Source organism: Ahaetulla prasina, chromosome 5 (genome assembly GCF_028640845.1).
Source record: "Ahaetulla prasina isolate Xishuangbanna chromosome 5, ASM2864084v1, whole genome shotgun sequence".
In the NCBI taxonomy this organism is placed as follows: domain Eukaryota; kingdom Metazoa; phylum Chordata; class Lepidosauria; order Squamata; family Colubridae; genus Ahaetulla; species Ahaetulla prasina.
Genome location: NC_080543.1, coordinates 55,403,537 through 55,422,106, shown reverse-complemented (window position 1 = coordinate 55,422,106; position 18,570 = coordinate 55,403,537). Strand labels below are relative to the sequence as shown.

General features: G+C 37.1%; 1 protein-coding gene across 1 annotated transcript; it reads right to left on the bottom strand.

Annotated features, from left to right (window-relative positions):
• Window positions 1–543: 543 nt before the first annotated feature.
• On the bottom strand, window positions 544–8,168 carry SOD1 (superoxide dismutase 1). The gene is made up of 5 exons (XM_058184701.1): window positions 8,010–8,168; window positions 4,341–4,434; window positions 3,913–3,982; window positions 1,690–1,807; window positions 544–847 (listed from the first exon to the last, which is right to left on the bottom strand). The coding sequence occupies exons 1-5, from the start codon at window positions 8,106–8,108 to the stop codon at window positions 737–739; spliced, it is 492 nt and encodes a 163-aa protein (XP_058040684.1). The 5' UTR covers window positions 8,109–8,168; the 3' UTR covers window positions 544–736.
• Window positions 8,169–18,570: the final 10,402 nt, after the last annotated feature.

Here is an 18,570-nt window from a genome sequence, read left to right as displayed (position 1 = left end):
TTATATAGGATTAGCAGTATAAAACCATTACTAAATTTAGTTTTTTGTTTTGTTTTAAATGCCATACAGGATTTTGCAGATTTGTTACCAGAGTTTGTTATCAAACCCTTAAAGGGTTTGATAACCCTGCTGCTTCACTTTCCATAGTGATGCAGCAGGACTTCTGTTCAGCAACTGCCTTTATAAAGGTAATGTAACATAGTTATGTAGACTTCATAGATTACTTAAATGAAAATATTTTTGTTGGTTTCTTGTAAAATTTAACATTTTAAACCACATCCCATGGGAAGCAGGAGCAGTTCTATATAGAAAGTTTGGATAAATATTTGGAGTATGAGGGCTCCAGTGATCAGGCTGTCATTTAAGATTTATTTTGACCAGCCTTGATTTATTAAATAAAACCTAGAATGAGAATTTGCTACATTTTAAAGAAAAGGATTATTAAACTAGCATTACAGTGATTTCAGATGTCCAAAGCATTTCCCTTAGAATGTTTTTTTAAAAACTGCACACTCAACATCCATATAATGCCAATACTCTGCATTTGTGTTTTACAGCACTTTAATAACAGATAAAAAGGTAAAGGAAGCAACTTGTCAGCTTAAATTCCATTTAATACAACCATAAGATTCTTTTTTAAATCATAACAAAGCCCGGTAATGGGTAATTCTACAGACATATTTATATTCCACATACTGTACTGCTGCTTCTACTCATTGTCACTCGTAGAAGTACTTTACGCTTTAGCTAAGCCAACTACCCCACAAGCTAGACGACCACCAGCATTTCCAGTTTTCAAGCTCTCTTCATTTCCTCCTCTACCCAGGTCATCCTCTTTTTCATGAACCTAAAAGGCACAAATCAACACATTCAAGTCAAGTTAGTTAATAAAATTGGAATTTTATTCTCAATTTTCAGGGGTTGTTTTTAAAAAAACATGTACCTTTGTTGAATTATATATTCCTGCAAGAAATTACATATTCTACCATATCTTAATATGAAGAAAAAAGCATCTACTAGTTTAATAGTAAGTTAAAATTAGTTAAGATACTGGCAAATCCTTTGCTGCACCAAGAACAAAATGCTTACGAGATACTGAGCAATCTTGTTCCAGGGCAAGCAGGCCTCATGAGAAATATGATGAGCCATCATAGTATGTATCAAAATTACTCTTAAGTTCTAGATAAATGCAATTAAGGAATCAAAAAAGGATTACTGCCTTCAGTGTTGTATTGTTATTCCTATATGCTCATAATACAGCTACCAAATCTGGATACTTTCCTCTTCTCCATGTGTGGTGAATTACATCTCAGCATTCTTGTTACTGGCCAGCCTGATTTGGGCCACTGGCCTTATGAATGTTCAATATCCCTAGTGTACAGGAACATCTTTCTATGATGATTAATCTGAAAACTTAAGCATATGCAGAACTGTATCTTATATTATGGACCTCTACTGGATATTTCTCCATCTATAATTTATACCAAGACATCAGGAAATCTGGGCTTAAGGATGCTATAAGCCCAGGTTTGGTCAATGGGTTCCATATCAACGGTTTTACACATAAGTCCCTGCTGATTACGACCTGAAAATTCTGGGTTTACAAATTTTAAAAAAAATGCTTACAAAGGTCACTCAACTTACAAAGGTTGAGTGAAAGCCAGAATAAAAAATAATTCCCAGACTTACCACCATAGAACGTCCAATAATTGAATGTGGTCCTGAGAGAGAAATACACTGGTCCTCCATCGACACCTCTGCAACACCTGACTCATTTGCAATCACATTTCCAAGATCACCAACATGCCTGGAATAGAGTTATTTCACAGAGTTAACCATAAAACCTGACCAACAATGTCTCTCATACACAATTTTCTACAGTATTACCGTCATACAGCTGTTTTCAAGCTGTACATGAAAGTCATGTTGATCAGTTTTGCAATCATTCAATTGTAGTCAACCATTAGAAATACTATAGCCAGCTAATAATACTCTTGTCAATATTTAGGTATTAAAACATTTAAAATTTGCTGTAAACAGAATCTTCCACAAATGCAATATCCAGTTACACTTAAAAGTCCGTAACATTAGTCTTAAGGCTTCACTTGTAGAAATAATCTAAGTACCCTTCAATGCCAAATACAATGCTAGTTGTTAAAGTTTTCCTATTGCAGCCATTGCCTTTTTTACACTGTTATCATGAACAAAATACTGGATCTCCTTTTGTGTAATTCTTAAAGCAGCAGCTGTTAATGGCATAGGGAGAGAATTTATAACTATACAAGTTTCCAGAATGTCCTGAAGAGTTCTGCTGGGGTCTATTTGTAATATAAAGCTACAAATACAAATTGATATTTTCATTATAATTCATGTGTATACAAGTACTGATGCCTTTAATTGTATGGCTGTATTTTGCTTGTTCAAGTAGTAACTGTATTTTTATTTTTGGCAATGCTGAATAAACTGTATGAAGCACAAATCTCTTGCTACGTCTTCAACCTAGTATATAGAAATACAGAAATATTCCCCTAAATATTCTAGCTTGGTGCCTCCGAAAAAGATACTAAGGAAAGAACCCATTGATTTAATATAATCTGGTGAAAAATCAATTTATTAATTTACTTATCAAAATTATAACCCCTCCCCAAATTGACTACAGGTAGTCTTTGACTTAGTTTGTTTAGTGACTGTTCAAAGTTACAGCAGCACTGAAAAAAGTGACCTATGGCTGTTTTTCACACAACCATTGTAGCATCCCCAGTCATATGATCAGAATTCAGATGCTTGGCAATTGACTCATATGATGGTTGCAGTGTCCCCGTGTCATTGGGATCTTCTTACAAGTCAAGTCAATGGAAATGCTTAACCACCATGTTAGTAATTTTACAATAATGCACTTGTAAAATGATTCACTTAGCAGCTATGGCAAGAAAGGTGATAAAATAGGGCAACTGTCTTGCTTGACAACAGAAATTTTAGGCTCAATTGTGATTATAAATTGAGGACTACCTGTATTTTTAATCTTTATAAACCTCTTAGAGAGAACATCAGTTGCCATTTCTTAAGAACACAATATTTAGGGCTGAAATTTAAAACAAATGTTTTAAAGCAGGGGTCACCAATCCCTGGTCTGTGGACCAGCACCGGTCCACAGCATGCCAGAAATTGGACTGCACAAACAAGCAAAGTCCCATCCGCGGATGCAGGCAGCACACGAAACCACGGCCCCTCTGGTCCGTGGAAAAACCTCTCTCCATAGAACCGGTCCCTGCTGCCCAAAAGGTTAGGGGGCACTGTTTTAGAAAGAAAAAGGTGGCCAAGTCAAAAGCTGGAGAACAAAATAATATAGGAAACTTTAAGTTACTGAAGGAAGCAGGTGTCCCCATGAAGTACAAAAAGCAAGCAGCTAAAAAAGGTGCTAAGAATAAATGAAATTAATAATTAATAATGAATGATTGAAGAGACAGACAAAACAAGCTAGCGATAGGATCATTGCACAAAACTCTGGAGGTTCAGAGATTTACTTCTATCTTGCATGAGCAGGCACAGATAAAAATTTCTGAAATTGTGAGTCAAGTCACTGGGCACATGCACGCCTGAAGCAAGAGTTTGTGTGAGCAGCAACTTTTGGAACAGTTTGTGTGAGCAGCAACTTTAATGCCTCCAAGATAGATGCTTGTTTTACACTAATGAGCTTTGCAAATTATGTCTTTCAAATATTGTGAATAGGTGTACTATTAAGTTAGCATCTGTGATTAACACTGGGAAATTTTTGGAAAATTTCAAACAGAACACATATATCTAACCTGAAGTTAAAGAATTAGAAAGGTGGTCTTAGTTTGCACAGTGCGAACCCACTCGACTAGAAGGTACCTTTAAATTACACATAGGAGGAAATATTTTTATACATACCTTATTTCATCCTGTGGCCCACCGTGAGTTTTCCCCTCAGGATTGAAGTGAGCACCTGCACTGGTACATCCTGTAACGTACACAATAATATGTAAGTCAACAAGGATAGCTTTAAAAATAAAACCTCACAGAAAAACTCTGATGGTTCCATCTATGTATTCTATATAACATATACAAACTACAAGCATTCTTATCCATTAGGATATACAAGAAATCTACCATTTGAATTTGAACATTTGAAAAATTGTTGTCTTTCCATTCATGATTTGAAAAGCATTCAACACTTATCAGTAGATGAATTTCATTTCTTTCATTCATTTAGAAGTTAAAAATAATCTTTTTAGGCATTTATTTATCATTTATCCATAATTTTAGGATTACAATCTGTATTCATAGTTATCAGAAAAATGTTAACACAAAAATGTTACCAGTTGTGTTATCTCCAAATTCATGGACATGGAAACCATGTTTCCCTGGAGTCAATCCTTCAATTCTTCCTTTAACAATTACATTTCCATCATCCTGAAATATTAAAAAAATGCACAATAATGTTCAAGCAGTAATTTCACAAAAGAATCTTAAATATGCAAAATTAAAGTTGTTAAAATTGTTCCTCATATAGAAAGTAATTTAATAGGAATTTAGAAAAAAAATGACCCTATATCGAATAGGAATCCAAATTTAGAAACAGACAAAATCAAAGAATACATTGAGAATTACATGATGGATGCATGCATATCTATAAACTCAAACTGAATGCTGCTATGCCATATAGCAGGATTAGCTATTTCAATATGTGTACCATATACTTGATTTTAATGTGCACATTCTCAGTGCCACAACCAACAGAGGTATATATGCATATGCACATGCATATATTTGTTAATATCTATAGTATGAAACACCTGTTCCAATTTTTCCCAATCTTGGCAGGCAACCTTTGTAGTAATTTTATTACAAAAATAAAACTAATACAAACTAAAAATAGAAAAGAAAAATAATAATTTTTTTTATAAAGAAATGACTTCATTATAAACAATTTTGGTAAATTATCACCTCTTAAAATACAAATGATCTCTTCTTGGCAAATCCCATTTCTTATCTATAAACAAATCCTTAAAATCTCATCGTTCAGTCCTGATCAGCAAAAGTCTATTGAAGATTAAATTACCAGAGATAAACTTTATATCATTTCCTTTTATCAATCTTGATCTTTAGTCTCTTGAACTAGAGAGACAGTTTTACCCATTTATAAAATGGTGGGTTAGGCTAAACCACAGTCAACAATTGCTCTCTATTGTCCCAGTTTTTCTTGATTACTTTGGGGAAGGGGTTTTTTGGCATTTCCAAACAAAAAAGACCAGGCTGTAATTACCTACCCTTTCAAGAGTAGCTTTTTAGGAATAACATATTCTTACCAAAAGCTTTGTTTTACTGCAGGTTACTACTCTGTAATAAAAGTATTTTAAAATATCAGATGGACGAGAAATTTGGCAGAAGTCTGAGTTTCTGAGCCATGTCAAAGTCTGAAGCCAAGAGATAACAACATATGCTAAAGAGATTAAACCCTTGAAAAGGCTTGAATCATTGGCAGTTCTGAACCTCCTTTTACAAACAGCTTTCAATTTTAACTACCCTATGGAGGGTAAAACTTCCACCTAATTTGATGGCAACCAAGAATGCAACGTTCGAAGAATTTCATTAAGAAGAGCCCTGTTTTACCAATCTCCTCTTCTGGGACTTTTTAAAAAATAGTTTGGACCCTTAGATTTTAGAGGTCGGCCAAAGATGGCAAGTATGTCAGAGTATAAATGCCTCCATTTCCAAAGACTTCATTTATGTAGTCCACGGGTGTCAATGTAGTCCAGGCTACACCCACCCCAGCTCCATGAAGGGGAAAAACATCGCAAAGCGAGTCCGACACTAATGTAGTGTTACACTATTCCCAAAATCTAGGCCAAATTCCAATGAAAGGTACTTTAACTGTTTAATAAATGTGCAAAATTCACAATCATGGGGTAAGTTTATTTCACAGATTCTTTTAGAAATTACCTGAAAGTTTGTAACTGTTCTTCCATTATTTAGATAACCATTAATGCAAGTATTTCATCAGTGGCAAAAGTAGTTACTTATTCAGAGATTTCCACACACACCCCCAGAGTTAACATACTGCAGCATTAAAAACATGAGATATTGACCTAATGCAAAATAATTATAGCATCACTAACACCCAACTATTAGAAACTAATAATTATATCAGTTGAGAGCCACTTTGGTATGATTAAGCCAACAGGCAGAAACCAGAGGATGAGAATTCCAGACTCAGGTTAGGTGCAAAGTCAGCTGGGTGACCTTGGGCCAGTCACTTTCTGCCAACAATGACAAACCACTTTTGACAAACCTTGCTAAGACAACTTCAGGGACTCATCCAAACAGTCTGAGAATCAGGCCCAATTAAACTAAAGAAAAAAAATAGGTAACTGATATCAACCAGAAATCATATTTTACTTAATACATATGTGCCAAAATGATTTTCAAAACTGTTTATAATTAAGGCATAAACTTGTATGTTTTTTAAGCCAAGAGAGTATGTCAATGGGACAAAGCATGGTTCTTTTCTAAAATAGCTTCAGTTTTCTATAAACAAATACTTTTCAATTTCAAAGGATTAAATGATCAATATAAACAAATTCAAAAAATATTACTGGAAAAGAATATACAAGGCTTAAATGTAAAGTTTCTATTGAATGCTTACTTCTGAACAAATACATTTCTTAAAATCAAACAATGCATTGAAAAAATTCTCTATTGCGTGAATCTTCAACTGCCACCATAAGTGTTTGAAACTATTCTGCAAACAAGTTAAATTCTACAGCTGATCAGAATTGATTCAAATATTTCAAAGCATCCCTTTTGCCACACTTTAAAAGAGCTGTTGCTAAAAATTGTGCCAGCAGTGTTACCATAATTAGAGCACAACCTAAGTATGAAATGTATGATAAAAGATAAATACTATATCTAGTATTTCCTAAATAGCATACAAAAAGATCATCTATGGTAACTAATCCAGCTTCATCTCCATTTCAGTTTCTCATGGCAGATATATACTGAGCACCCGCATAACCTTTATATTGTGTTCAATAAGATTGTATTTATGAATAGGCCCAGAGGTTGCAAAACCTGTTTGTCCAGTGAGGAGAATTCAAAACTCATATGCTGTCTTTCCCAACTTCAAAAGCAGGCATTAAAGTCCTCTTCTAAAACTGTGACTCAGCAATTATTTATGTAGCAGATTCAATAAATCTGGAGCATGTGCATCTTTTATTATAGAATGGAGAACAGAGATGCTGAGGATCCTGAGAAAGTTTTGGGGACGTTACCCTCACTGGAAATTAAAAGATAGAAAAACCATAACCTCAAACAAATAGGATGTTAGTTTCATTGGTCCAGATGTTATTCTGCAAAGGCAATGAAAAGGGAGGTAAAAAAAATGCATGATAGAACTGAAAATCTGAGCAAGAATTAAGAATGTAAAACAAAAAATGTAAAACAAACAAAAAAAAAGAATTATTTTATTTTCCCCAGCAACACGCTATTTTTTCTTTTTTTAAAAATCCCAAACTCGAGTTTGCAGTTTCTGACAATGTTATATGGTATTTTATAACTACTACTACTGCTGCTACTCCTCTACAACCTCAACAGAGCCAAATCTAAATAGATCAAGGGCAAATCAGGATAAAGTAGCAATCGTAGAAGTTTAACCACAGAGTTGTGCAATGAATCCAGATTATTTAGTTAACCTGATTCTGCAACCTTTCGCAATTATGGAAGAAATCAAATGGACTTCTCCCGAAAGGATGGGACCCAGGTTGCACGAGGTCTCAACTTGCAATATTAACCCGGTTATCTGGGACAGCCTCTTCGGTTCGGCATCTCAGCCCGGGAATAGCCTACAAAAAAAGCCGATCAGGGATTTCCAACCCGCAGCTTCCAACACTCGGTACTACGTAGCCTTTCAATTTACGCTCCCTACAGCGAAAGAAAAAATCAAACAAACAAGTCTCTTTCTTAAGAATAACCCGGGAGCCGAGCCTTACTTTCTGCTCAAAGTAAATGACGCCGTTGACGTTGGCCTTGCTGGCGGGGTCGCGAAGCAGAATGCAAACCGCTTTCCGCGACGCCATCTCTTTCGCCATGTCTTCGACGACTGCAGCAGCTTCGTCGGCACTGCAAACACCTCTCCCCCGAGCGCTTGCGCGACGCCCCCTTTCATCAGCATTTTATAGCCTCCGGGCTCTCTCTTCCTCCCAATCACGAAGCTCCGTTGAGCTTCTAAGACCTGCCTTCGCGGGACGACGAGGCCAATCTGTGAGCCGAAAATTAAGAGGCTTTTTTTCCCCTTTACTCAACCAGCGAGAAAGATTAAAGGAACCGAGGCGCCTTTGGTGAGCTTGAAAGCGCGAGGTCGCATTTTGTTCGCAGGCTTCATCTAGACCAGAGGTCTCCAACCTTGCAACTTTAAGCCTGGTGGACTTCAACTCCCAGAATTCCCCAGCCAGCTTTGCTGGCTGGGGGATTCTGGGAGTTGAAGTCCGCCAGGCTTAAAGTTGCCAAGGTTAGAGACCTCTGGTCTAGTGGAAGCTCAAACATAAATGCCCGGTCCTTTACAGCAGTGAAGAAGCGCGGACATCAACTCCCACAATTCCCCAGTCAGCTCTGGGAGAATTCTGATATCAACCAGTTCTGCTGGCTGGGGAATTCTGAGGGTTGAAGTCCGCGCCTCTTCAAGCTGCCAAGGTTGAGAAACACTGCCTCAGAGAATGCATTTTATTTTATTTTATTTTATTTTATTTTATTTTGTCAAACACAACAGTATATGTAAGCATGAAATAACCATACAAATTGGATACAATCAAAGGGAGCATTAGGACAAGACCGGTAGGCATGCTGGTGCTCTTATGCACGCCCCTTATAGACCTCTTAGGAATGGGGTGAGGTCAATAGTAGATAGTCTTTGGTTAAAGCTTTGGGGATTTTGGGAAGAGACCACAGAGTCAGGTGGTGCATTCCAGGCATTAACAACTCTGTTACTGAAGTCATATTTTCTACAATCAAGATTGGAGCGGTTCACATTAAGTTTAATTCTATTGTGTGCTAGTGTATTGTGACAGAAGCTGAAGTAGTCTTCGACAGGAAGGACATTGTATTTTATTACCATTTTCAAATAGTTTAAGGGTAATGTAGAAAGTAAAAATAATACAGAGAGACAAGTTTTGTGTAGTGGTTAAGGCATTAGAGACCATGAGTTCTAGTCTGGCTTTAGGCACAAAGCTGGCTGGATGTTCTGTCCCCACCAACCACAACCAAGCAGACACGTGAGCTGACTATATCTGCCAGAAATTTACTCCAATGATAGATACCAGTTCTAGAAACGAACCTGCGATTGCCTGCCAAGTTCTCTTATCTCCTCAGACTAGGGTAACTGCAGTTCAGAAATAAACAGAAGCCAAACTCTTAGTCTCAAAATATTGCAGCCGAAGTTTCCAAGAGGCAGTTTTTGTTCGTCACAAAGCTCAATGGCAGCTCCACCCACTTTTATACCCTGTGGGGTGTGGCTCCGTGACTCAGCACTCCCTGGGCCGGCCCCTCCCTTTCCTTTGCTGTGCACATTTCCCTCCGCGTCGCTGCCTTGCGTCTAGCCAAGATTGATTCTCCTCAGCTGGCTCTTGGGGTGTTGCCAGGGAGAAGGAGGGGTCGGGGGTGTGTCAGCTCCTCCTCTTCCACCTGGTCTGCCTCTGGAACCTGGAGCGGAGCCAGAGAGGAAGGTCCTGCAGAGGGAAGCCCTGTCGGCTCTTCCCCCTCACTCCCTGAGTCCCTCTCTGCCAGGAGGCCCGGCTCAGGGGCTGAAGACACAACACTGGATAACCTTGGGCTGGTCATTTTCTCTCAACCCTAGGAAGTGAGGGGCAAATAACATGGCTTTTGTTATTTGTTAACTAACATAGTTACTTTGTATTTTAATCTGATTTATATTCTTTCTTTAAAGTGATGTTTAAGATTTATTAGCTTTTAACATTCTTAAACTGATAAACAAGCTGGAGACTAGCTCCTGATAAGAAAAGTTTGTTAGTACAAATTGGGGTCCGGCTTATCTCTTTTGTGAACCCTAAACAACCTTTCTCCTTACAATTATTCCCTTCAGACCTCATTTTAATAAACAGGTATGCTATTATCCTGTCCAATCAAATTCCCTCTTTCAGATTTCTTTGTTATGTTAAGTATAAAAGGGAATGTAAGCTAAAGATTGGGATTCCCTCTTTGAGGAATCCCTTTTGTCTGAATATTCTGATAAATTGTAATAAAAGGATCTTCCTGTCTGGGTTTGTCTCATTGGAAAATATGCACACCGAGGCACAAGCCTGAAAAAGCCATATTTGGCCATCAGAAGAAAGCAATGGCAAATCTGAAAATCCTTGTCCAGAAAACTGCAGGGACTTGCCCAGGCAATCTCCAAGAATGGACTCCATTGAAGAGAAGAAAAAAAATTGTAAGCCTTGTCTCTCTTTTATTTCATTCATTTATTGTGCAGGTGATCTTGGTACAGAGTCCTCGACTTACAACAGTTCATTTAGTGACCGTTTGATGTTACAATGGCACTGAAAAAAGTGATATGGTCATTTTTCATGCTTATAACCATTGCATGAAATGGTCACATGATTTACATTTGGATGCTTGACAACTGACTCAGTATTGCAGTATTCTGGAGTCATGTGATCCCCTTTTTTGCAAACCTTCTGGCAAGCAAAGTCAATGGGGAAACCAGATTCACTTATCAACCATGGTTACTAATTTAAGAACTGCAGTGATTCACTTAACAAATGGGGCAAAAATTCTCTTAACAAATTTCTCAGCTAGCAACATAAATTTTGGGCCCAGTTGTGGTGGTAAGATGAGGACTCCCTGTAGTAGGGTAGAAAATCAAATCCTTTGCTAAACAGTGGGATAATATGCTCTGTTGATAATTTTGCCCTGAAGAGGATGGTACCTTAACCCTTTCTTTAAACGATATGACACATTATTTCACCTTTAAATAGCAGTTTAACCTTAGGTATTGCTTACTTTCTCCTCCAATTTACCTTAAAAAGACAGGGCTTGTCTCAAACTTTCAACCTAAAAAACACCATTTACAACTACTGTAGATATTTCCACAAACCCTAGAACAGGTAACAGAAGTAGCATGGGCAAATAGTTTTATGGTACTGTGTTTTAAACTGTTATTTCATTTTACAGTTTCCAACATCAAAAATTGCTGTATTAGTTCATCCTCTTTTTCGCTAGATAGACAAGGAAACTTAGTATTTTTCATCCTAAACTTTAATAATTTGACATGCTGAATTTGTTAAAGTACATTCTTAAGCATGTCACAAGTTTTGAAAAATCAAGAGAGATAATCTAAAAAATTATTAAGTATTGAACTCAGTAGAGATTTCCCTCACTTTATGCAAATTCATTTTTTTTGTCCCAGAATTTTTTTTACCATATTATTTGCTTATTTATATTAGTTTTCCTAGATTATTTTTGTCTTAGAATTCATTTTATATGAATTACTTCTGTGTTATACAATATGTACTTACCGTATTTTTTGCACTATAAGACGCACCAGATCATAAGACACACATTAACTTTAGAGGAAGAAAACAAGAAAAAAAATCTGCCTCTGCCTCCGAGCATCCATCTGGTATTCATCTGACTAGCATCCTTGTAGCAAACAACAAACAGCCTGGTCAGCTTCAGCACATTACCGCAGCCCCAGCACATGGTTTGTCCGTTCTGTTGTGCCCATCACACACAATGTGGTCAACTGAGCTGAGCTGCTGCTGCTGCTGCTGCTGGGGAACACTGGAGCCTTTGTTGCCGAGCAGCTGATTGGCGGTTGTATTGGCCTTCTGGAATACCACCAATCAGCTATTCGAGGTGGAGGGGATCGCCATCACCACCTATTGCTGCCATTCACCAACTATCGCCGCTGCCACCATTTTGCGGTGGAGATTGGTGGAGGCAGGGTGATCCCCTCCACCTAGAACATCTGATCAGCAGTATTCCGGGAGGCCAATCTAACTGCTGATCAGTTGTTCGGCAGCAAAGGTTCCAGTGTTCACCAGTGGTGGCGAACGGCGGTAGCAGTGACAAGCGGTAGTGGCACTGACAGATGGCAGCAGCGACAATCCCTGCCACTTAGAACAGCTGATAGGTGGTATTCCGGGAGACCAATCCAACTGCCGATCAACTGTCAGCAGCACTGACAGGCGGCAGTGGCAGTGACAGGTGGTGGCAGCAGCGATCTCCGCTGCTAGAACAGGTGATCGGCGGTATTTACGGAGGCCGATCCAACTGCTGATCAGCTGTTTGACAGCAAAGGCTCCAGCATTCCCCAGTGACGGCGAATGGCAGCAGCGGTGACAGGCGGCAGTAGCGGTGACAGGTGATGGAAGCAGCAAATGCTGCTGCCGCACCAACCCCTCTTCCCCCCTGCTGCAATATTTGCTGTATAAGACGCAGAGATATTTCCACCCACTTTTTTTGGTGGAAAGAGTATGTCTTTTTTTTAAAAAAAAATTTTTTTTTAACATTACAAAAAAAAACAAAAACATTTTTCCACCCTTGTGCTATACATAAAAAAAAAGGAAGATTTGGGTCTTCGGATATGTCCTCATGATTGCCAAAATCCACGTTCTCGAGGTATAGGTACCGAGGCGTCCAATGTTCCAAGCGCATAGTCCACGAATGGTTTCCAAATCTTCCAGAAAATATCTTCTTTATACACACCACTTCTAATTTTAATGTCACATGTCATTTTATCATTTAAAGCTAATTTCCACATTTCAGAATTCCACTCTTCTATTCTAAAAATCACATCTAATTTCCAATATCTAGCTATTATAATTCTACCTATTATAATCATAATTCTAATCAATTCTTTTTCATATTTTGTTAATTCTATTTCCTTAATTACCAACAATAATATAGTTTCCACTCTCAATATTATTACTTTCCCCATCATTTCAAATATCATTTTCTCCAATTGTTGCCAAAACTTTTTAACCTTATCACATTTATACCACATATGTTCATAAGTCCCCAGTTCCATCTCACATCTCCAACATTTTTTACTAATTTTTTTATCCATTTGTGACAATCTTACTGGAGTCAAATACCATTTCCAAACAACTTTATAATTATGCTCTTTAATCCTTATAGATAAAGTTCTCATAATTCTACTATTCCAATTCACATTCCAATCTGACTCTGGTATTTCAATATTAAGATCTTTTTCCCAATTTGTCCTCATCACTCTTTGTAATTTTTCATCAGAGTTTATAATCTTATAAACCCTGCTAACGAGTCCCTTTAGCCCAATTTCATCTTTCATAATCCGAGATACTAAATATTCAAATTCAGTTTCACATCTATTTATCGAATAGTTTTCCCTTAATTTTTTGTCCATTTTTCTATCTGTATTTTTTCAAACCAGCTTAACCCTAATTTTTCAGTAATTTCTTTGTTCCTCCTTTCATTTTCTAAAACTTTTAACCAATCTCTAATAGTTTCTATATTTTCATCTTTAATCACTTCATTACGTCTTATATTATTTTTAATCGGCCAATTTCCAATTGTCTTCCCTAAAAAGATTATATCCGAATTAAAATTTTAACAAATTTATTCCACATTTTACTTAATCCTTTAACCAATAACTTCTAATTACACATTTTAAGTTTGCTTTATCTAAAAACCACCTTGATCCAAATTTCTCTATATCCCTTAACTCTAAGTCTCTCCAATAGTTATCTTCACCTTTAAGTATTTTTACCACTATCCGGATACCATATGCACAGTAATAATTAAATAATTTGGGGATTCCTAATCCACCTTCCTTTTGATTTTGATACCACATTTTCTTCACTAATCTAGGTCTTTTCCCACCATTGCAAAATTTGTCCAATTTTTTCTGATATCCTTCAATATCTTTCTCTGTCAAATTTAACGGTAGCATCTCGAATAAAAAGTTAAACTTGGGCAGCAACATCATCTTACACATTGCAATTCTACCAAACCAAGACAACTTTAACATTTTATATTTATCTATCTTCTTCTCAATTTCATTGATCACCACATCATAATTAAGTTTTTTCAATTCTTTAACCTTGAGTGAGAGCACTATACCCAAATATTTCAATGTATTTTTAATCCTTATCCCAAATTGCTCTTGCATATTCTCGCGCTCATTACCATTACTATCCATCAATAATTCTGATTTTGACCAATTTACTTTCAGACCTGTCATTTCCTCAAATTCTTTCAAATGCTTATATATCTTTTTCAGGTCTTTCTCTATATTTTTCAAAATAATTAAAGTATCATCCGCATACAAATTTATCTTATATCCCTTATATCCTTCTAATTCTTCATCTTTTTCTATCATTTTTGTCAGGATTTCCATAGCCAATAAAAATAATGTTGGGGACAAGGGACATCCTTGTCTCGTACCTGCTTCTAATTTTATCTCTTCAGTTAATATTCCATTCACCTTCACTCTTGCACTACTTTTTTGATACAATTTTGAAATAACATGTATAAACTTGTTACCAAAACCTAAAGCCTCCACAATTACTTTAATAGCTTCCCATTGTATGGAATCAAAAGCTTTAAAAATGTCCAATGATACGAAAGAGTATGTCTTATAGTGTGAAAAATATGGTATCCTGAAAGAATCCTACTCATTGTAACAGTGCTCCTTCATGGTGGGAGATAATGTTTTGGGTGATAGGTAACTGTTCATTTAACCATCCACTGCATATTTTTTTTAAAGATTTTGCCTCCAGGACTCTTATTGCTGCTGGTGACAGTTGGACTAATGTTTCAAAACACATACATACATAAATACATACTGTACAGGTAGTCCTTGACTTATGATTGATTGTGGAGTCCGTGGTGCTATCTAAGCTTACCTTACTCGTTTTCTTGCAAACATCTCATTATCCTAACTAGGTAACTTCATCATACTTAGGGTAATGAACATCATAGTTAGAGTAATGAAATGTTTGCAAAAAAACCAAGCAAGCTCAGAGAGCACCAAGGATCCCTCTTTTCAACCCTACAAATATTCTCCTTTATTGGTTATGACTGATTGCTTAGTGATTGTTTGAAGCTATGATGGACAATCCAAAAGCTTCTTTATGACCTGATTTCAGAGTTATGATGGCCACCCACACGGTAAAGGGATCTCATTGTGGGTGTTCGGCAAATGGCTCACTTCATGGCCAGTTGCAGCATTCTGTGGTAACAATTTTTGCTGGTTTTTGGCAAAAAAATGCCTATTTTGTAAAATTTTGGATTTGCTTAGCAACTGCTGCATTCACTTAATGTCTGGTGTGTTTGCTTAACAACTGCTGCATTTGCTTAATGACTGCTACCAAAAATGTCATAAAAGTGGGAGAGATCACATGGGGGACCCATTTAATGACCACGATGATATAAATGTAATTCTGGGCTTAGTTATGGTCATTAATCAAGAACTACCTGTAAAAGCATTTTCTGCCAGTTATTTTTTTTATATCTTTGTTTAAAGACCGACATGGCTACCTTATATAATGCTATATGGTTAGTCTTTTCTGTACTGTACTATACTGCACTACATTATAATAATCCTGGATGGTTCATAACAAAATCAATAAAACAAGATAAAAACTTCATACCTTGGCATACATTTTAGTAATCATACGCCCTTTCTCCTGGGCAAAGGCCAATCTACACAGGTTTTTGTTTGTTGTTTTATTGTACATTATGAAACAGCTCTTCAACATTTTTCAAAGCTATTTACTTATCCTAGAGCATTTGGAAATCAAGAATTACTTGTTCATTGGTATAAGCTTTCTTTTTCTTCAAGTCTTCAAATCTCATCTTTTCTAATTGTCTTGGCTTAATTTTACCTTCAAATCTTCATTCTCATTTGAAATAATCCATGCTAGGAATAATCCTCACAGTATTCCATGTGAATACTGACTTCCTATCTTTTTCTGTCAAAAGCTTAATACATGAGAAATTTCTCCTGTTTCTGTCCCATTGTCTGTCTCTCTTTCTCTCCCTCCCCCGCCCCCCAGGATAGCCATGCAATCCCATCAGAAAAAGAAAAAAAACCCCGTTGATTAGTATCTTTAGGATCAGTCAAAATCCCATAAAAAGAAGTATTTGTATATTCTGGATGTTCATGAAAGCAGTGAACAAGAAAAGAAACAGAAAATCTATTTCTCCTTTATCATGACATGCTCTCACCTCCATCTATTTAGAAAACAGTAAAAGACCAACGTAACTATATGAAGCTAAAGAAAAATTGCAAAAGAACTGCCATGATAACTTCTAGATTTTCTTATTTTAACCTTGGCAGATTATTATTGTTTAGGAAGGACAAAAAGGCAGTGATCTTCCATAGAGACTTTGGAATACAGGATGCTAAACTTTGGGAGGTGGCAATATTTGGGTGGTGGTGGTTAAATTGGCTGGTATGTTGTTGTTTATAGATACTATTTTTTTTGATATGATTTTAATATTTTAGGGATATGTCAGCAAAAATCTTTTAAGATTTGTGCAAAATGAATACAAACTAAATAAAAATGTTTAATATACATCTAATGCATGTTTCTTATTTTATCAAGAAGTTCAATATTTTCCATTTATTTCTCTGTCGGCCTTTTAAGGTGTTCAGATAAGGAAACAGACTCCATAAACTATATTTCATTAAGATAAGACTATATGAACTGAAACTTTAAAATCTTATTCTGTTTTTTTTCTCTTCCCCCCCTCTTATACCCCAGGAAGTTACGGAAGCCAGTCTGAGTCTCTTCCTAATACTTTTTCCTTTCCCATGGATCAAGGCATGCTTCAAACTTTTTGTTTTGTAACAGTTGTTGAACATTTTTTCTAAGACCATCTGCTTGCTCCCTACATGCTTCCAAGAAAGTCAACTTGTGTGATTAGCATTTATAAATATGCATTATATAAACTACAGTAGCTGGAAAAGAGACAGTTTCTAGCCCTTTTTTCCCGGTAAGCTAAAGTAAAAAGTAGATTTATATTAGAAAGATGACTTTTTAAAAGTGCCTAAATCAATTAGTATTAGAATTATGCTTCAGCTCATTTGGTAGAGATTAAATAAGAGCATGAAAGTCAATAAGAATGTTAAAGAGAAAAAAAATAGGAGCTGAAAAGAAGCTATTTCAATGTTGATGTTTCAAGACATATCTCAAAATCAATTATAGGAAGAAAGATAAAGGATTATAGATGGCCTTCAAAAGCAAATGTAGAAGACACTGAATTGACTAAAGGAAAGGAGGGCAAATAGAGTAAAAAGAGGACCCACTAATTTTCTTGTATCCGTGAGAAAGATTACAGTGAAAAACTGCAACCAAAAAAACAACCACCCTGAAGTTAGGCAAGAATTAGAATTAATTAGAATTAGAATGATGAATCATGTGAGCAATACTAATCATAGATCTGAAAAGGCTGGACTGAAGCTGATTACTGGAGTCAGAAAATAAATTCAATAATGTCAATCTAGGCCAGGGGTCTCCAACCTTGGTCCCTTTAAGACTTGTGGACTTCAACTCCCAGAGTCCCTCAGCCAGCAAAGCTCTGGGAGTTGAAGTCCACAAGTCTTAAAGGGACCAAGGTGGGAGACCCCTGATCTAGGCCAATGATGGCTAACCTTTTTGCCATTGTGTACCAAAAGCGGGGGAAGCGGGGTGTGTGTGTCATGTGCACGCATGCCCACACCCATAATTTGATGTGCCCTCCCCCCACATGTACACCCTCCCCCCGTTCATGTGCGCGCGACCCTTCCACACTCCCCCTACTTTTGGCACGCAATGACACGATGCGCCCGTTAGGCCCGTTTTTCGCCTACCCCAGGCTACAGAGACTTTCTAGGAGCCTGGGGAGGGGGAAAATGGCCTCCCCCCCCGAGGCTGGAAACAGCCCACTTCCTGACTTCCGGTGGGTCCAGAAGGCCCCAAAATCAGTTGGCTGGCACGCACATGTGTGCTGGAGCTGAGCTAGGGCAATGCTCGCATGCCCACAGATATGGCTCCACGTGCCAGGTGTGGCACACGTGCCATAGGTTCGCCATTACGGATCTAGGCTGTTAAGTTTACAGATGAGGGAAAGACAGAAGCAGACAATTTATAAGATTGTAATACAAAAAAGTACAAATGAATATTATTGTGAAAACAGTCCAAAACATTTCTTTTAAAAAGACATGAAAACATAGGACAATATTTTATTTTAAGGCTATACCTGCTAGACAGAGGACACAAGGGGGAAAAAAAGACATGGCCTTCTTTTGTCAGACATCTGGTAACCCTACGTTCACCTGAGGAGAGATGTTACAAACTGTGATTGAAAAGTGCTACCACTTGAAATCCATATAGTAGCTTCTTGAAGAGCATTTACGTTCTTTCTTTATCACTACCAAAGATGTGTTTGCTCAGTTAGGTCTTTACTACTGAGGGGTAAATGACTAACCTTGCTTTCCAACAATTGTAAAGCTATTACAGCTGAAATCCCAGATACCTATGCAGGCATTTGCGAGAGATACTTAAATTTAAA

Coding starts and splice junctions, on each gene's coding strand:
- SOD1 (XM_058184701.1), bottom strand. CDS start 8,108: ATGGCGAAAGAGATGGCGTCGCGGAAAGCGGTTTGCATTCTGCTTCGC. Junction 3,983..4,340: donor ATTTGGAGATAACACAACTG/GTAACATTTTTG, acceptor TGTACGTTACAG/GATGTACCAGTGCAGGTGCT. Junction 1,808..3,912: donor GGGCCACAGGATGAAATAAG/GTATGTATAAAA, acceptor ACTCTATTCCAG/GCATGTTGGTGATCTTGGAA.